We start from the raw sequence: 19727 nt of genomic DNA on the forward strand, positions 1-19727 counted from the left end.
ACTCCAATGTCCCCCAGTAGGGGAACAGGTTAGGCACCCACAGCACATCTACAGCATGGAATGCTACCCTGCCACTTAGAATCATGAACTCTGAAAAACGATGTGGCAACATTGAAAAATATTCACAATGCAATATGCAATAAATTAAAGCCAGAGATCTACCCTCTAATGAAAGCTGGGTTCCTTTTTCCTCATGGACTTAATTAGGATGAGGTAGGATCAAAGCAAAAGGGGAAAAGCTGGAAATCCTAAGGGTTGGGTCTTTGTGGGAGAAATCTCAGTTCTCCTCTGCTTCTGGTAAGCCATAGAGACAGCAGACGACCTCTCCCTCTCCTCATCCCCCTCTCCTCAAAAGGCAATGAGATGCTGGCTGGAGGAAGCCTCTGTTCTACATGAATATATCCTGTTGTAAAACCCGTTTTTTGTCCAGAACTTTGGGATAGGGTGCCAGCATGGTCTAGGGCTATCCAGAAACTCTGAGACACAGTCAATGTGTCAGTGGACCAAGTGAAATGCTTCAAAGACTTGAAAGTATCCCTAACATAGTTTGCTAACCCACTCAGAAGACGTGACTTCGATTCTCAAAGATTCCCCCCAGAGAAGTCAGCACACATGTCCTCAGCAGGCTGCTAAAATAGATCTTCTTTTCATCTAAATTAGTTATTTCTTCTGTAAGCATAATCTTTTTTCTTCTCTCTTGGGCCTCTGGGTAAGTGGAGAAGAGCAATTTATTCTCTTTGACTGGTAAACTTCAAATAGCATCTCAGCTCGTCGGGTGCAGTGGCTCACGCCTGTAATCCCAACACTTTGGGAGGCCGAGGTGGGCAGATTACCCGAGGTCAGGAGTTCGCGACAAGCCTGGCCAACATGGTGAAACCCCGTCTCTACTAAAACTACAAATAAAAAAATTAGCCGGGTGTGGTGGCACACGCCTGTAATCCCAGCTACTTGGAAAGCTGAGGCAGGAGAACTGCTTGAGCCCAGGAGGTGGAGGTTGCAGTGAGCAGAGATCCTGACACTGCACTCCAGCCTGGCTGACAGAGGGAGACTCTGTCTCAAAAAAAAAAAAAAAAAAAAAAAGCTTCTCAGCTCAAAGGTCAACTAAATGTTGCAAACCCAATGGCCTCCAGAAGCCCGGCAGAGGCTGTGGAGCAGAGCAAATCAGAGGGTGGCAGAGGGGCACCTTCCTCCAGCAGCTCCCACCCTCTAGGAAAAGGGGCCACCTACACGCAACTTTGGGGACAGCGAGTTCAGGCCCTAAATTACTGTATCTTGTGATTTTTGGAAAGAGGAAGCAAATGTCCTCATTTTAAAATGTTAACTAATTTAACAATCCCACTCTGCCATCAACCAAAAGGATAGCTTACAACTTCTGAAATTCAGCGTTTGTTTCAAACTGTTTTCCTAACAGCTCAGAAAGTATCCCTGGGACAAAGGAGAAGCCCCTGCCTCAGCACATCTGCTGTTGTCCGCTTTGTCTCCCCTTTGTAAGCTTTCATTTGGGGGTAAAAAATAAAAGTTCTGCTAATGAACAAAAAGTTTGAAAAACCACCAAAATCCCCCAGATTAGATAGCCAAGGCCCAGAGAAGGAAGTATCTTGCCATGGCTCTAAGTGGCAGGTAGGCACTGAAAACCCAGGGCCTCTGATGGCAGGCCTGAGCTTGTCCACGGCCTGGCTCTCCCTGCCAACTGTGCCGCACCTTTGTCTCCAGCCACCAGAGGTGAGCAGGGCTCCCTGGGCTGAAGCACAAGGGTTCTTCTTCTGCAGCATTATCATATCTGCACCTGGGGCTGAGCCTCAGCTCTGTCCCTCAGAGGTGGCACAAGTGATAATTCCAAAAGAGAAAGGCCCCTCCCTGAAAACTGCTCATTTTCACCCTATCTCACCAGAAAGTCTGCATTGACCATCCTGGCAGGCAAAACCCAGGCGGTGGGAGGCTGCTTATAAATACCAGCATTGTTGGAAGACGTCCCAATAGCATCCTATGGAGGTGAGCGCCAGGGTCCCTATTTACTGATGAGGGGCCCAGAGCTCCAGCTGGGCCATGCCCACATTTTCCAGAGGCAAGACCATGTTCCTTAATTCCTCCCTGGTGAGGGGTCTTCCAGGTGGGGGTAGGCCATCTCTGGACACATTTCAAAAATGCCAGAAAAGAGCCTCTGCCTGTCCCTAAAAATCTTTCCACCAGCTCCCTGCCTTCCATCCTACAATCAGAGCTCAAGGTTAAAATGCAAACACACTGAGGGAAAGGGGGAGGGTGCAACAGTCACATGAAGGTACAGAAGGCTGGTAGCAGTCCCTTCGAAAGATCAGCTTTTCTTGGGGTAAGAAGTTAGGGTCCAGGAAAGGATTGTGGGGAGAGGAAGGCAGGGTCAGGCTACCTCAGGTCTTTGCTTTGGAACCTTCCATAAAACTTTCTTTTTTTTTTTTTTGTTTTTGAGATAGGGTCTTGCTCTGTCACCCAGGCTGGAGCACAGTGGCACGATCTCAGCTCACTGCTACCTCCGCCTCTCGAGTCCAAGCAATTCTCATGCCTCAACCACCTGAGTAGCTGGGATTATAGGTATGTGCTACCATGCCTGGATAATTTTGGTATTAAATATTTTTAGTAAAGACAGGATTTCACTATGTTAGCCAGCCTGGTCTCGAACTCCTGGCCTCATATGATCCACCTGCCTCAGCCTCCCAAAGTGCTAGGATTACAGGCATGAGCCACTGTGCCCGGCTGTAAAACACTTTCTTCCACTATGTTATCAAATGTATCATCAGGAGTTTTCAGTGAGCCTTCTTGCAACCATCTGGAAATATAAAGAGACTCTGACAAAAGGCTAGAATCCCCTCGCCCTCTGATATAGCCTCCTTGGCTATACCATTGCCTCAGCCTGCCTCAGAAGCACGCCGAACTCCCAGGCCACACTGCTGGACCAAACCGGCCCTTCACTGCTGAGACATGAGCCCGAAAAGTAGGCAAAGAGCCACATAGGGGAGACTTGGCCTGGACCTCAGGCCAGGGTGGGAAACTACTTTACCTGAAGCCACATGACCAGGGGCAGTTCTGAGAAGTTCTTGCAGGAGTTGGTGGCATAATAGAGCCACCAGAACATGTAGGCATCCTTGCGGACGGTCACATAATCCCATACTTCCTTGCCCTCCTCTGTGGGCCAGTCAATGACAGCTCCTGAAACAGAAGCTCAATTTCACTTTCCAGAAAAGTGCCTAATGTACAGGTAAATTCCAAGCCTGGCAGAGACAGCCATGCTAGGCTAGAGATGATTTGTTTTACAGTTTGGTAATTTATCCACCCCAATACATTGCAGGAATAATGAAAAAAATCTCGGCTATGAAAAAAGAAACCAAACTTAATAGTGGCATAGGAGGCCAGGGGCTTTCAGTTTTTTCTCTACACCTTTCTGTAATGTTTGGATTTTTAACAATAAATACGAAACACTTTTTTTTCTTTTGTTTTTTGTTGAGACAGAGTCTCGCTCTTATTGCCCAGGCTGGAGTGCAATGGCGCAATCTCGGCTCACCACAACCTCTGCCTTCCGGGTTCGAGCGATTCTCCTGCCTCAGCCTTCCGAGTAGCTGGGATTACAGGCATGTGCCACCACGCCTGGCTAATTTTGTATTTTTTTAGTAGGAACGGGGTTTCTCCATGTTGGTCAGGCTGGTCTCGCACTCCTGACCTCAGGTGATCTGCCCGCCTAGGCCTCCCAAAGTGCTGGGATTACAGGAAATACTTTTATAATTCTGTAAAAACAAGAGAGATTTATATTTTGAATAAAAAAGTAAAAATCTCAGAATGCAATACACTGGTTTTTATATCGTATTTAATACATGAATAAGATGCCAGTCTTGGTGGCTCACTCCTGTAATCCCAACACTTTGGAAGGCCAAGACAGGCTGATAGCTTACGCACAGGAGTTCGAAACCACTCTAAACAACATAGCAACACCCCATGTCTACAAAAACTACAAAAATTAGCTGGGCGTCATGGCACACGCCTGTGGTCCCAGCTACCCAGGAGACAGAGGTAGGAGAATCGCTTGAGCCCAGTAGGTTGAGGTTGCAGTGAGCTGTGATCACACCAGTGCACCCCCCAGCCTAGGCGATAGAGGGAGACCCTATCTCAAAAAAACAAAAAACCAACCAACCAAGGAAACAAAAAACACGAGTAAAGAAGCATCACAAATTAGTGGAGCGGAGAATATTCAATATACAGTAATGGAGCAACAATTACCTTTTGTGGAGAAAAAAAGAGAAATTTAGGTCCTCTCAATACTATAAACAAAATAAGTTCCATGTGGATCAAGTACTTAAATTTTAAAATTTAAACACTAAAAATAATACAAAAATATAGTTAAATATATTTCTGATAGCTGGATGAGGAAAGAATCTAAGCAAACCCCGGAGACTGTACAAAAGAAATATCGATGGAGGTGAGAACAGAAACTTGTTATATTTCTACACAACAAAATTTCTGTACATCAAAAATAAAAAGGCAAACAGCAAAGAGCTACAACAAATACGAAAAAGGGCAATTTTCCTAACTCATGCAGATGATCTTTTTAAACTGAAGGATATATATCTATGTGTGTTTAAATATATGTATCCTATAATCCCCCACTCCAATTTTCCTTACTTAACTTTTCTAGCATCCACAAAATACATATTAGAAAAAAGTAGGCTAAAAACATTTTCTTTGTCACTTTTTGCTAACGTAACAATTTCCAAGTTATAGTATCTTTTTTTTTGTTCCTCAAAAACCACTCTGGGAAAAAAAAAGTAGGGAGGCTGATGTTAAAAGATGATGGGAGGGATCCCCTCGGTGACTGGAGTTTTCTGCCTTCTACTTCCTCCCTTCTCAAATTTCAAGGCCCATTGGTAAGTAAAAGAGCACTGGTCCCAACAGCCAAGAGACAGGAGTAGAGAGGAAGACAATGAGACCACGTCTTGTAAATAAGAAAGAGCCAGGGTGGTGGCCTGTGTCTGTAGTCCCGGCTACCTGGGATGCTGAGGGAGAGAGATCACTTGAGTCAGGCAGTTCCAGACCAGCCTGGGCAACATAGTGAGACCCTGACTCAAAACAAAACAAGAATGGAGATTAAGAAAACCAGAAAGTGTCCTGAGGAGCGAAACAGATGGCTAAAACATTACAGACTTAGCTATAAGGTTCTATATACAAGTAACACACGATTATATTGTCCTTGACAATAATAGATAAGTCTGGGGTCCCTTGAGAATGACAGATAAGGCACAGGTCCCTTTTGACCTAACCCCAGGCACTTCTCCGTTGCCTGGCAGTGACTACTGGTAAAACTGGCAAAGCAACTAATTTTACAAAATCTCCCAGACACTCTGGCCAAAGGGCCAGATGATCCCCATTTTACAAAAGGGAAAACAAAACTGTTCAACAACTTGCCTAAGATCACAAGGCAAGCTTGTGGCCAGTTCCAGTCCTCAGTTCTTGCTTCAGACTAGGAGAGGTTTTGCTGAATGAAGAGTGAAAATCAATTTGCAAGTCATCCTATTTTATTAAACACAAATCTGTTTTTTGCCAAAAAAGATCGCTGTGGGGGAAGATGTTATCTTGTTTGTTTTGATCAAGAGAAGAAAGGGCCTTATCTCAATGAAATGTCCCATTCGTGGTAGGATTTAAGGGTATTTTTGACCGCAGATTTCAGCTCAAAATAAAAAGACCTTATATCCTCATTTAGCAGCCAATCGCGGCCTTTGAATCAGGGAAACCTCATTGACCAGCAGTTTCCCCAAATTATACATTTCTGCACACAGCTTCTATCTAGGCGTAGGAGAGAACGGAAGCACTCAGACCACCCAGAGCCAGAAAACGATAGAAAAAGCACTTTGAATTTGTTAAGGGAAAAAAAAAAAAAAAGCGAGATTTAAAAGCAATATAATTACACAAGGTAAGAACCGAGGAAAAGAGATGCGTTTTCAAAAGCACAACCCCACTAACAAACTCTCATGCCTGGAGAAAAAAGAAGCACGGCAGCTGGTTCGCCTCTTGCTTGAACCTACCTGCGCTCAGGCCCAGCAGCAGCGGCAGCAGCAGCAACCACCCTGGGACTGCAGAGCGCCGCAGTGCCAGCTCCATGACGAGTACCGCAGGGCAGCATCAGCAACAGGCTGGACCCGGCGCCCCGTCACGTGAGGGAGGCGGACGGGGCGGGGCCGGGCGGGGTGGGTCGGGGGCGGGGCCGGTGGGTCGGGGGCGGGGCCTGAATGGGCCGGGGGCGGGGCCTGGGCGGACGCGTCAACTTCCTGAGACCCGCACGCCCTCTGCCCGGCAAGCCCACCAGGACACCTGCAAATGCGCAGGGGCCGTTCTGTCCACCTGGCCAGGTTCTCTGTCATTTTAGGGAAAGTATTTCGGAAAGGAGACATTTGATGCAGATGTTGGATTTAGGTTGTGTGACCGGATCGAAATACTAAAGGCAATAACCACCGCCCTTTCTACCCCTCCCATCTCTTCCTTCCCTCAGCAAAAGGACTGATATTTTCCAACACTGCTACATCTGCGAAAAGTCAGATTAAGCCAGCTGGTCGTTGCAAACAGCGGGGTTTCATTTTCAGATATGTATTTTTAAAATTATTTTTCTTTTAAAATTATGTTATAAACGTTTTGGAAATGTGAACAAAAAAGTTAGACATAACTATTGTCGGCATTTGTTTTCCCATAGTCTTTTACATCATTTTTAAAACACTAATAAAGATTTTTATTTCGGTTTTTTCTTTTTTGATAATTTGTCATTAGCATTACTTTGTGTTGTTACATTACCTTCACAACAGTCATTTTAAAGAGAGAATCGAGGGTCTGGGGACGGGAAAGGAAGAAAAAGTGGATGACAGATATGTTTTCCTCCGTGTGTGTGTGTGTGTGTGTGTGTGTGTGTGTGTCTGTCTGTCTGTCTGTCTGAAGGTCATTTTTATGTTAAAGGGTACTGAATAACTCACCTCACAGAGCTAGGAGACAAGCTACAGCAGGGGCTGTAGGAGAGGCTACTTCTAAATACTGTTTCAAACGTACATGTAACAAAGCAAAAAACAAAAATGTGGCCACTTCTCTTTTCCTGCTCCTTTCTCCCTCCCCTCGCCCTTGCCCTGCCATAAATAGAAGTGCTTTTTACTCTGCAGCCATTGTCTGGACAGAGCCCTGACCCCGCCCTGCCGGTGAGGTGCCCCTGCGCTGAAAGCTGCGGCAGAGAAAAATATGACGCAGGGTTCTGTCATGCTTTAAGCATGGGATGGTCCCGAATGCATAAAATCCATAATGGCTGGGCAACATATTGAGACCCCCTCTCTACAAAAAATAACAAAAATTAGCTGGTGTGGTGACACGCGCCTGCTATCCGAGCTACTCAGAAGGCTGAGGTGGGAGGATCACTTGAGCCTAAGAGTGCCACATGTAGAAACCAGATTATTGTTATCTTTACAGGTAATGGCAAAATTCCAATCTTCAGGATTGGAGTGGTCTTTAAGAAAAATACCTCCTTGGTTCATTGAAGTTGGAGTTGGGAACTGATGGCATAGGAGCTGCAGCAAAGGCAACAAAAGATAATTGCCAAACTGTGCAGCCCAGGAGAAATGCTGTTTTGCTCCTAGGAGAGGAAAGAAGAGAGAAAGATGAAAAGAAGTGAAGGCTATATAGAGAGAAAGATTAGCCAAACAGAGCTGAGGCTGGGAGAAGAGCCAGTGGAAATTTCTCTGATGAGGAGTGGCTATGTAACCCCCCAGTAGGTTCTTTTTGCCTGCTGCCCAGATAGAATCAGCCAATTTATGAAGGCAGGAGAATTGCAATGGGGAAACAGTTTAATTCATGCAGAGCTGGCTGAAAGGGAGACTGGAGTTTTATAAATACTCAAATCAGTCTCTGAGGATTTGGGGGCTAGGATTTTTCAAAGATAGTTTAGGGGCAGGGGCAGGCGTGGCTAGGCAATGGGGGCTTGCTGCTGATTGGCTGGGTTGGAGATGAACTCACAGGGAGTTGAAGCTGTCTTCTTGTGCTGATTTGCTTCCAGGTAGGGCTGCAGGAGCAATTGGTAGGTCCAGGTGGAGCCAGGTGTCAGACATGCAAAAAAACCTGAAAAGATATCTCAAAAGGCCAACCTTAGGTTCTACAATAGTGATGGTGTCTGCAGGAGTCATTGGAGAAGTTGCACATTTTGTGACCTCAGGAATAATGGCTGACAATCCTTAGCAGAATTCAGCCTCCTCTATTTTCTTAGCCTGGTGGTCATTTAGCGTAACGTTTGGGGAAGGGCTATTATCATCTAACCTATAACCTAAATGCCTCCCAAAATTAGCTTGGCCCAGAAGTCCAGGAATAATCAAAGGCAGCTTGAAGGCTAAAGGCAAGATGAGAGTTGGTGAGATCAGATCTCTCCCACTGACATAAAGTTCTCACTGATACAATTTATGCAAAGGCTGTCAGCTACAGAACATTTTTTAAAAGTTATGCTTGTGGTTCAATTTGAAGTGTATTGCATTTCTACAATGTAAACCTGTCCTCTTGGGGCAGCTAAGAACTATAATAGGACTTGGCTGGGTGCAGTGGCTCACGCCTGTAATCCCAGCACTTTGGGAGGCCAATGAGGGTGGATTGCCTCAGCTCAGGAGTTCCAGACTAGCCTGGGCAACATGGTGAAAACCCATCTCTACTAAAATACAAAAAATTAGCCGGTTGTGGTGGCGTGTGCCTGTATTCCCAGCTATTCGGGAGGCTGAGGCAGGAGAATTGCTTAAACTGGGGAGGTGGATGTTGCAGTGAGCCGAGATCATGCCACTGCACTCCAGCCTGGGCGACAGAGTGAGACTCCACCTCAAAAAAAAAAAAAAAAATTATGTATATATATAAAATAGGGCTACAAGGGAGGCAATAGGACTGGAAGAAAGATACTGGGTACTGAACCTCAAAACTGTTTTTAAAATTGTATGTTTATTCTGAGAGGGGTTTGGGAGGCTAATGGAAATTGGTTGGGAGCTCCTAAAGGCCCATCCATCGAATTCTTGGTGCAGATGCTTGTGGTAAACCTTGGCGTTACGTGACTATCTTCTCACGTGTCTTCACATCATCTTCCCTCTGAGCGTGTCAGTTTCTGTGCACTTGTGTCAGGCAACCTAACCAGAGTGACTCCATCTTGAATAAAGGCCAGAAAAAGCCAAATCTGCTGGGTTATATTCCCAGGGGGTTGGGCACTCTTGGTTACAAGATGTTTATGGTTAAGGGAACTAGTTAATAATGCTAACTAACAGCACTTTCCCAAAACAAACCCCCTTCTCGCCTGGAGACTAGACTGCCCTTGCAGGACTAACAAATTAGCCCCAAGGTTAGAAATTATGGTTTAGGAGTAATGAAGCTGGAGGCTGCAAGATTCTGAGCCTTCCCAAATAGATCCTGGGGATAACATCACTATAGTTAAACCTAAGGTCAGTGCTTGAGATATTCTGCAGACCCTGCGCTGGATGGATCAGCTGGCATCACCCAGCTTGATAAATTGGCTCATCTATTCTGGTGGCCCCCACCCAGGAACTGACTCAGCACAGGAGGATAGCTTAGATTCCCTATGATTTCATCTTCGACCTGACCAATCAGCACTCCCGACTCACTGGCACTCCACCCACCAAATCATCCTTAAAATCTCTGGTCCTTGAATGCACAGGAGACTGATTTGATTAATAATAAAACTCCGGTCTCCTGCCCAGCCAGCTCTGCATGAATTACTCTTTCTGTATTGCAATTCCCCTGTCTTCATAAATTGGTTCTGGTCTAGGCGGTGGGCAAGGTGAACCCACTGGGCAGTTACAGCAGGGGCCACACTGTTCAGCCCCAAAATTCTTTTCTTTTCATTTCCATCCATAAAACTCTACTTGATGTAGAAAACAGGCTCAAAACCAATTCAAAAGCTGGTCAACCAAAATTCAAAGTGGGTATATGTATGAGCCCTATTGCTTCCCTTGGTAGTACCAGACAAATGGCTTAACAAGTCCAGATAGGAAAACAATAGGCTCGCGATTAACTCACCCTTTGAGTGCATCCAATCCTGATCTCCATTCTTCCCCAGCAGTGAAAGGGACATGCAATTTTGTGCATGAAACGCCTTCAAGAGGGTCCCTGGGAAATCTCACTGGAAGCTGCTGGGATCCTTCTGAAGATTGTCTCGTTGCAAGCTGCTAACTGCTGAACACAGCACCATCCCTGTCTCTGCTGCCTGGCTTGCCAAATTTTGTTCCCAGACCAGAGTGAGGGTCAGGCTGCTATTTCTCATGGCCCAATAACGAGATCCAGATGAACTGGGGAGAAAGAGAGTTTTTATTTCTGCAACCGATTACAGGGAGAAGGCCTGGAAATTGTCACCAGACCAATTCCAAATTTCAAAGTTTTCCAGAGCTTATATACTTTCTAAGCTATATGTCTACATGTTAAGTGTGCATTCATCTAAAGACAAAAGTGATTAACTACTTTTAATCTATAATTAACGTCTGAGTCCTGAGGACCTTCCTCTGGAGCCTCAGTAAATTTGCTTAATCTAAATGGGTCTAGGTGCTGGGGTGATTACCCTTCTCTTATCTCCTGCTAAATCATGGAGGTTTGGGGAGTTCCTTCAGACCTCCAGTAAACTTGCTTGCGGAGGCCTGGAGAGATTCTTCAGACCCATGATAAAACTTGTTTAATCCTTAATGGGTCCTGTTAAGAATTCCTTCATTATTTTGTCATGCTTTAAGGCCCAGGAAAGGCCTACACAAAACTCTTGGTGGGTTTTTTGTTATATCCCAGCCTTTGTGTAAGGGCACTGGCTTTTAATACTTAACCACTCAATCAGTACTGAAACAGTTGTTATGGAGGCCCGCATTAGTGAGACGTGGCCTGCCACACTAGTACTTTAGGAGGCTGAGGCAGGAGGATGGCTTGAGCCCAAGAGTTTGAGACCAGCCTGGGCAACATAGTGAAACCCCAACCCTAACAACAAACAAACAAACAAAGAGAATTTGCGAAAACCTACAGCTAACATTATACTTAATGGTGAAAGACTGAATGCTTTCCCCCTAAGCTTGGGAATAAGGCAAGAAATGTCTACTGTGAAAGGAAAATACTTTGGGCCCCCAAAATCACTAAGCTAAAGGGAAAATTCAAGTTGGGAACTGCTCAGGGCAAATCTGCCTCCCATTCTATTCAAAGTCACCCCTCTGCTCACGATATAGATACACATTCTGATTGCCTCCTTTGGAAAGGCTTATCAGAAACTCAAAAGAATGCAACCATTTGTCTTTCGCCTACCTGTGATCTGGAAGCCCCCTCCCTGCTTCAAGTTTTCCCCACCCTTCTGTACAGAACCAATGTACTTCTTACATATATTAATTAATGCCTCATGTCTCCTTAAATGCATAAAATGAAGCTGTGCCCCAACTACCTTGGACTCATGTCATCAGGACTGCCTGAGGCTGTGTCACAGGCACCCATCATTAACCTGGGCAAAATAAACTTTCCAGATTAACTGAGATCTGTCTCGAAATTTTCAGGGTTCACATTTTGATAACCACAGAAAAATTCTGAGTGGAGTTGCCCTGACCTTTGACAAATCTCCTATCAGTGCTTGGTACCAGCATGAGCTACCTTTATGGCTCAAACCAATAGGACAATTTGCTGAGGTCTAAGAGCACCCCTCCAGAGAATCCCTAATCTCCCAAAATTTGGTTGAGATCTAAAGTATATTTTGCTGTACAACTACTCTTTTTTTTTTTTTTTGTAGTTTTACTTGCTTCCAACACAAGGAAGGCAAGTTTTTTCCTGTTTTCATGACAATGGAAGTCAGGTAACTCCTTTATGGAGTTTGAGCTGTCTTGCAACAGGGAAGGTGAGGTTTTTTTCCTGCTTCTAGAATGGTAGAGAGCAGTCTTTAGCCTGAGACCCATCCCTAGGTAAGTAACTGAATTGGGGTTTGTTTTGGCTAAAGTTAAGATTAACAACCAGCTGGTTTTAGTTTCTCCTTACCATTAGAGCACTCAGTGTTCATATTGTTGGTTTTTTTTTGTTGTCATTGTTGTTGTTTGTTCCAGTCTTTCCCCCACAGGATTTGACCAACTCCACCTGACTTGGTCCAATCCAAGTGAGAATTCCAAATTGTGGGTAACAAGGCCTCTCTAAATTGACTAAAATTCCTTGCAGTTGCAAAACAAAAACAAAAACAAAAAAAAACGGGGAAAAAACAGAAACAAAACAAATCAAAACAAAACAAAACATGTGTTTGGTTTCTGTGCTTGCTTTCTGTCTTAAAAAAATTGTCCTTTTGTGGGCCGGGCGTGATGGCTTATGCCTGTAATTCCAGCACTTTGGGAGGCAAGGTGGGCAGATCATGAGACCAGCCTGGCCAACATGGTGAAACCCCATCTCTACTAAAAATACAAAATTAGCCAGGGGTGGTGGCAAGTGCCTGTAATCGCAGCTACTCCGGAGTCTGAGGTAGGAGAATTGCTTGAACCTGGGAGGAGGTTGCAGTGAGCTGAGATCATGCCACTGTGCTCCAGCCTGGGTGACAGAGTGAGACTAGGTCTCAAAAAAACAAAAAAAAAGTTATAAGAAAAAGAGGAGTTTTTTGTTTTGTTTTGTTTTTGTAAGAAAGCTTAAAGAGAAATAATTTTATATAAGAAAGAATCTTGTATGGTAAATTCAGTCCTAAAATAAAATGACTGGTTGTTTAAAAAGGAGGAATGTTCAGGGTAAACCAGAAAGTCCAAGCATGTCATGAACGGCTGGTGTAAGAAACAATAAGAAGAGATATATATATATATATATATATATATATGTGTGTGTGTGTGTGTGTGTGTGTGTGTGTATATATAATCTTTTATATGATCAAGTTGTCATATTATTATTAAGTTTTGGTTTGCTTAGAAAAAAATTGAGATAAAAAATTTTTAATTAAGGTTATTACATCCGTTTATCTCCCTGTATGTGCTTTTAAAGACCTTGTGACATTGAGTTACAGGGCTTTGACTCCTTGGTATAAAAAAGGACACCAAGTCCTGCTAAATCTTAAACGCTGACAGCAATTAATGCCTCATGTTCAGGCCTGGTAGAAGATGCCAATCAAAATAAATTGCATTCCTGAGACAAAGGGCTAGAAATTAAAGCTATTTAACTCTTTCAAGTACCAGTGACAATCGTGAAAGAGGTGAGATTGCATGTGAGATTGCAAGGGCCTATTTTGAGAGATAAAATAAGTTCAGTTTCTCTATAAGTTATCATTAATATCAAAGACACACTGATGCAAACAAGTGTATAAGCCCCTGTGTCAGATTAACAAGGTTTTCCTGAAGTATTAACTGAATCCTCAATAAAGGTTATAAAGGTTATAAAGGCTTATGGAAGTTATATCTTATGGTCAAGATAATAATTTTATAGATTGTTTATAAAATTTTGAAAATCAAATTTAATTGGCTTCATGCTGTCTTTATTAGGGCTTACTGTTTGGAAAACTAAGTCTCCTCTCTCAAACAATGAAGGTTTTCATCTTGTTAAAAAAAAATCCTTGAGTTATCAGCTTGGTTAAATTAATGACTTATTTTACAATGACCTGAGATCCTATTTTGTGATATCAAGTGTTTTAAACCTTTGATATTTGACAAACTTTCCAAAATCCAATTATAAATTATATCTGTTTCTGACCTAATTAATCCTTTAAGATGTTCCATTCCATAAGTCTAAAATGACATATTTTGGCTTATTTGGTATAAAAATTATACAAGAAGCATTGTCAAATAAGAAATGGTGTTTGGTTTTCTTTGTGTTGTATTTGTATAAATATGTTATTGGTATGTGTTCCAAAATTATGGGAAGCTCCTATAGTTGATATAACTTAGTGTACATTATCAGTCACCTGACAGTCCACACTGTTAGAGCACACCTGGCCTAAAGTTATCTTTTCAACTTTTACTTTAAACAGTGCTAATCCTTTGTGTTGTTTTTCTGAGTCTTAAAATTTTTCTTTTGAGTTGTCAATAGCTTTTAACAATTTAGGGCCAGGCACAGTGGCTCATTCCTGCAATCTCAGCACTTTGCGAGGCCGAGGTGGGTGGTTCACAAGGTCAGGAGTTCGAGACCAGTCTGGCCAACATGGTGAAACCCCATCTGTACTAAAAATACAAAAATTAGCTGGCATGGTGGCGTGTGCCTATAATCCCAGCTATTCAGGAAGCTGAGACAGGATAATTGCTTGAACCCAGGAGGTGGAGGTTGCAGTGAGCTGAGTTCATGCCACTGCACTCCTGCTGGACCACAGAGCAAGACTCCGTCTCATGGAAAAAAAAAAAAAGGCTTATCTGAGATTCCTTCTATGGAACAAAGTTCCATCAAAGCCAATTTAAAAGCCTATGTAAAAAATAATTATTCTTGCTACACTGTTTATAAATAATTAGGCCAAGTATAATAAAGCAAACCAGTCCTACCATAATTTGTCTTCAGTAAAAATACGAAACTGGGGAGAGAAAAATTATGTTTCAAAACTATAGTACACCTGTTGTTACATTCTAGTCTTACGTAATGTTTTTCAATGTTTATTATTTTCTACAGTTTGGACCGAATTCTAATTTTTCTTGTTCAGAAGTCATTAGAATAATGTTCTAAAATATTTTCCCTCTTTCTTTCCCTTTTTTCCTAATTTGGAGTCACTGAAAACTAAGCTATGCTTTCTTAAAGCCCTATGAACTGAAGATAGACAACTTAAACTTCAGAATAACAGCAATCTATTTACAAACATAAGCCACTTTCATATCTGCCTACTGATGTATGAACTTCAAAGTAATGTGGTCTATATCAATTTTTCCAGGATTGTTCTTTTGTTTGCTGTTGTTTTTCTCCCTTCCTCCCCCTATTTTTCTCTTCACAGGACATGAGATTTCACAACCTGCTAAAGATGAGCTTTCAGGACCTACTCATCTAGGAATAAACTGTCCCAGCCATGAGAGATCAGACCAAACCTGAGACCAGAGACTCATTTTCTTCTAAAATGCTCTCTCCAAAAGAATTTTAAAAAGAAAAGGTGGGGGTATGTAAAAGGAAAATATTTGGGCCCCCAAAATCACTAAGCTAAAGAGAAAATTCAAGTTGGAAACTACTCAGGACAAATCTGCCTCCCATTCTATTCAAAGTCATCCCTCTGCTCACTGAGATCAATGCATATTCTAATTGTCTCCTTTGGAAAGGCTTATCAGAAACTCAAAAGAATCCAACCATTTGTCTCTCACCTACCTGTGACCTGGAAGCCCCCTCCCTGCTTAGTTGTCCCTGCCTTTCTGGACAGAACCAATGTACTTCTTACATATATTACTTAAAGTCTCATGACTCCCTAGATGTAAAAAATCCAAGGTGTGAAGCCAGGCGCAGTAGCTCACGCCTGTAATCCCAGCACTTTGGAAGGCTGGCGGGGTGGGGCGGGGGGGTGGATCACAAGGTCAGGAGTTCAAGACCAGCCTTGCCAAGATGGTGAAAGCCTGTCTCTACTAAAAATACAAAAATTAGCTGGCGTGGTGGCATGTGCCTATAGTCCCAGCTACTCCGGAGGCTGAGGCAGAGAATTGTTTGAACCCGGGAAATAGAGTTTGCAGTGACCCAAGATCATGGCACTGCACTCCAGCCTGGGCAACAGAACAAACCTCTGTCTCAAAAATAATAATAATAATAATCCAAGCTCTATCCTGACCGCTATGGGCACATGTCATCAGGACTTCCTGAGGCCGTGTCACGGGCTTGCATCCTTAACCTTGGCAACATAAACTTTCTAAATTAACTGAGACCTGTCTCAATTTTGGGGGTTCACACTACTTTTATCACTCATATTCAACATAGTACTAGCACTTGTAGTCAGTGCAATAAGGAAAGAATAAAGAAAAGGCATACAGGAAGGAATGGAAAGGAAGAAATAAAACTGTCCCCATTTGCATATGATATTATATAAATAAAAAATCCCGAGGAATCTACACACATACACACAAGGAAATATGTACAAATAAATGTAACAATACATATATGGGGTTTGTGTGCTTAAAATCACACAACGCTGATGAAAGAAATCAGAGATCTGAATAAATGGAGAGACATAATGTGTCGATTCATATCAAATTAATATACAGGTGTAACACAATTTCTACCAATATCTCAGCAAGAGTTTTTGGAGATATACACAAACAAGATTATTTTAAAATTTATAAGAAAAGGAAAAGGAAGTAGAATAGCTAAAGCAATTAGGGCAAAACATAAATAGAGTGAGGCTGGGCGCAGTGGCTCACACCTATAATCCTAGCACTTTGGGAGGCTGAGACAGGCGGATCACCTGAGGTCAGGAGTTCGAGACCAGCCTGGCCAACATTATGAAACCCCATTTCTACTAAAGATACAAAAAATTAGCTGGGCGTGGTGGGACGCGTGTATAATCCCAGCTACTTGGGAGGCTGAGGCAGGAGAATCGCTTGAACCAGGGAGGCTGAGGTTGCAGTGAGCTGAGATCGCACCTTTGCACTGCAGTCTGGGCAACAGGGTGAGTCTCCATCTCAAAAAATAAAATAAACATATAAATAAACAAAGTGAGTGAAAGTTATCTACCTGATTTTGAGGCTTACAAAAATAACTATGGTAATCAAGACTGGCCAGGTGTGCTGTTTCACACCTGTAATTCCAGCACTTTGGGAGGCCCAAGTGCAAAGATCACTCGAGGCCAGGAGTTTGAGATCAGTCTGGAAGACATAGCCAGATACTGTCTCTTTTTCAAAAAAATTAAAAATTAATGGGCATGGTAGTCCTACGTACTTGAAAAGCTGAAGTGGGAGGGTCACTTGAGCCCAGGAGTCTGAGGCTACAGTGAGCTGTGATTACACCACTGCACGGCAGTGTGGGCGTGATCTGTCTCTAAAAGAAAACAAGGGCCAGGTGTGGTGGCTCAATCCCATAATCCTAGCAGTTTGGGAGGCCAGGTGGGTGGATCACTCGGGGTCAGGAGTTCCAGACCAGCCTGGCTAACATGGTGAAACTCTGTATCTACTAAAAATGCAAAAATTAACTTGGTGTGGTGGTGCACACCTATAGTCCCAGCTACTCGGGAGGCTGAAGCAGGGAGAACTGCTTGAACCTGGGAGGCAGAGGTTGCAGTGAGCCAAGATCATGCCACTACACTCCAGCCTGGGTGACAGAATGAGACTCTGTCTCAATAAAAAAAGAGAAAAAGAAAAGAAAAAAGACTGTGTGGTGTTGGTGGAGGGATAGACATATAGATCAATGAAACAGAACAGAGAATCCAGAAATAGATGTACACAAATATGCCCAACTGATTTCTGACAAAGATTCAAAAGATTAAAAAATGGAGGACATACAGTGTTATTAACAAACGGTGCTGGAGCAATTGGACATTAAGAGGCAAGCAAACAAACAAAAATGAACCTTGATATAACTCTTATACAAAAATTAACTCAGGCTATGGCTCACATGTGTGTTTCCATTGCTTTGGGAGGCTGAGCTGGGAGGATTGCTTGAGCCCAGAAAGTAGGGGCTGCAGTGAGCTATGATCTTGCCACTGCACTCCAGCCTTGACAACAGAGCAAAAAACAAACAAACAGGCTGGGCATAGAAGCTTCCGTCTGTAATCCCAGCTTTTTGGGAGGCCGAGGTGGGCAGATCACCTGAGGTCAGGAGTTCAAGACCAGTCTGGCCAACATGGTAAAACGCTATCTCTACTAAAAATGCAAAAATTAGCTAGGCGTGGTGGCAGGTGCCTGTAGTCCCCAGCTACTCGGGAGGCTGAGGCACGAGAATCGCTTGAACCCGGGAGGCAGAGGTAGCAATGAAGAAGAAATTGATCGACTGGACTTTTGGCCTATGATAGGCCCTATTAAGAGAATGAAAGGAAAAAAAAAAGCTCCAGAGTCGAAGAAAATATCCGCAACCCACATATCTGACAAATTACTGTTACTGGTGGAGGGTGTCCAGGTTCCTGGCATCTTGAACACAGAAGTGGACAAAACGCACAAACAAAGCAAGGAAAGAATGAAGCAACAAAAGCAGAGATTTATTGAAAACGATAGTATGCTCCACAGGGTGGGAGTGGGCCCGAGTACAGGGGCTCAAGGGCCCTGTTACAGAATTTTGGGTGGCTTAAATACCTTCCAGAGGTTTCCACTGGTTTCTTGGTGTATGTCCTATGTAAATGGAGAGGATGAGGTAAAGTTACAAAGTCATTTACTCCTCGTATGTCCTTTGTAAATGGAGAGGATATTTTCTGTCACAGCTGAAGTGTGAATCGGCCTTGTGTTCCCTGCCTCCAGACCCTATTTTTCTGCCTCAGTACTACTATTTAGGATATATAAAGAACTCTCAAAATTTAACAATCCAATTAGAGCAGGTGTAAAAGACTTGAAGAGAATTTCACTGAAGAAAGCACATAAACACAGGAAAAAATGTTCAACATTATTAGCCATTAGGAAAATACAAATTAAAACCACAAGAAGCTGGGCATGGTGGCTCATGCCTGTAATCCCAACATTGTGGGAGGATAGCTTGAGCCCAAAAGTTTGAGACCAGCCTGGGCAACGTGGCAAAACTCCGTCTCTACAAAGATTACAAAAATTAGCAGGGCATGGCAGTGCATGCCTGTAGTCCCAGCAACTCAGGAGGATGAAGTGGGAGGTTCATTTGAGCTTCAGAGGTGAAGGCTGCAGTAAGCCTTGTGATCACGCCACTGCACTTCAGCATTCGAGACAGAATGAGACCCAGCCTGAAAACAAAGAAATAAAACCACAAGATACCACAACACATCTACCAGAATGACTAAAAAATACTGACAATGCCAAATGGTAGTCAGGATGTGAAGAAACTGGGATTACAGGGGTGAGCCACCGCGTCCGGCTGGAAATGCCCGGAAGTTATCCTGTATGGTCTAAAAGGGGAGGAACCCACAGTTCTGAGGGAAATCCCTGCCCATTTCATCGGGATACAGAAAACTCATGAATAATCCATCCCTTGTTTAGCATACAATCAAGAAGTAACTATAAGTATACTTGACTGAGTATACTTATAGTACGGGCTTGCTGCTCTGTCTATGGAGTAGCCATTCTTTTATTCCTTTAATTCTCTAATAAAGTTGCTTTTGGTCAGAGGTGGTGGCTCACGCCTGTAACCCCACCACTTTGGGAGGCCAAGGCAGGCAGATTGCTTGAATTCAGGAATTCAAGACCAGCCTGGCCACCATGGAAAAACCCCATCTCTACAAAAATTACAAAAAGTAACTGAGCATGGTGGCTGACGCCTGTGGTTCCAGTTACTAGGGAGGCTGAGGTGGGGAGTCACTTGAACCTGGGAGGCAGAGATTGCACCACTGCACTCCAGCCTGGGTGACAGAGTGAGACTCTAAAAAAAAAAATCCAAAAAACCCTACTTTCCATTAAGACATTTTGTTTCATCTACTGACTCCCTGATATCTACAACTTAACTAGTCTAGTGAACTTGGGGAAGTTACATTTTTTTTTTTTTTAAGACAGAATCTTGCTTTGTTGCCCAGGCTGGAGTGCAGTGGCACGATCTTGACTCACTGCAACCTCCACCTCTTGGGTTCAAGTGATTCTACTGCCTCAGTCTCCCAAGTACCTGGAATTATAGGCACATGCCACCAAACCCCGCTAATTTTTATATTTTCAGTAGAGTTGGGGTTTCACCATTTTGGCCAG

The 19727-nt window shown here is 43.4% G+C and overlaps 1 protein-coding gene across 4 annotated transcripts in view; it reads right to left on the reverse strand.

The window, feature by feature from the left end:
* LOC105476792 (serine carboxypeptidase 1) overlaps positions 1-6168 on the reverse strand; it is a 29677-nt gene extending 23509 nt beyond the window's left edge. For all 4 annotated transcript variants that reach the window (XM_011732983.3, XM_071082900.1, XM_071082899.1 and 1 more), the window contains exons 1-2: positions 6042-6168; positions 3032-3180 (exon numbers count right to left, since the gene is read on the reverse strand). In XM_011732983.3, coding sequence (XP_011731285.2) covers positions 3032-3180; positions 6042-6117 — 225 coding nt within the window. In that variant the 5' untranslated portion in view covers positions 6118-6168. The remainder of the gene's footprint in view (positions 1-3031; positions 3181-6041) is intronic.
* Between the last annotated feature and the right edge of the window lie 13559 nt (positions 6169-19727).

Source organism: Macaca nemestrina, chromosome 17, assembly GCF_043159975.1.
Source record: "Macaca nemestrina isolate mMacNem1 chromosome 17, mMacNem.hap1, whole genome shotgun sequence".
In the NCBI taxonomy this organism is placed as follows: domain Eukaryota; kingdom Metazoa; phylum Chordata; class Mammalia; order Primates; family Cercopithecidae; genus Macaca; species Macaca nemestrina.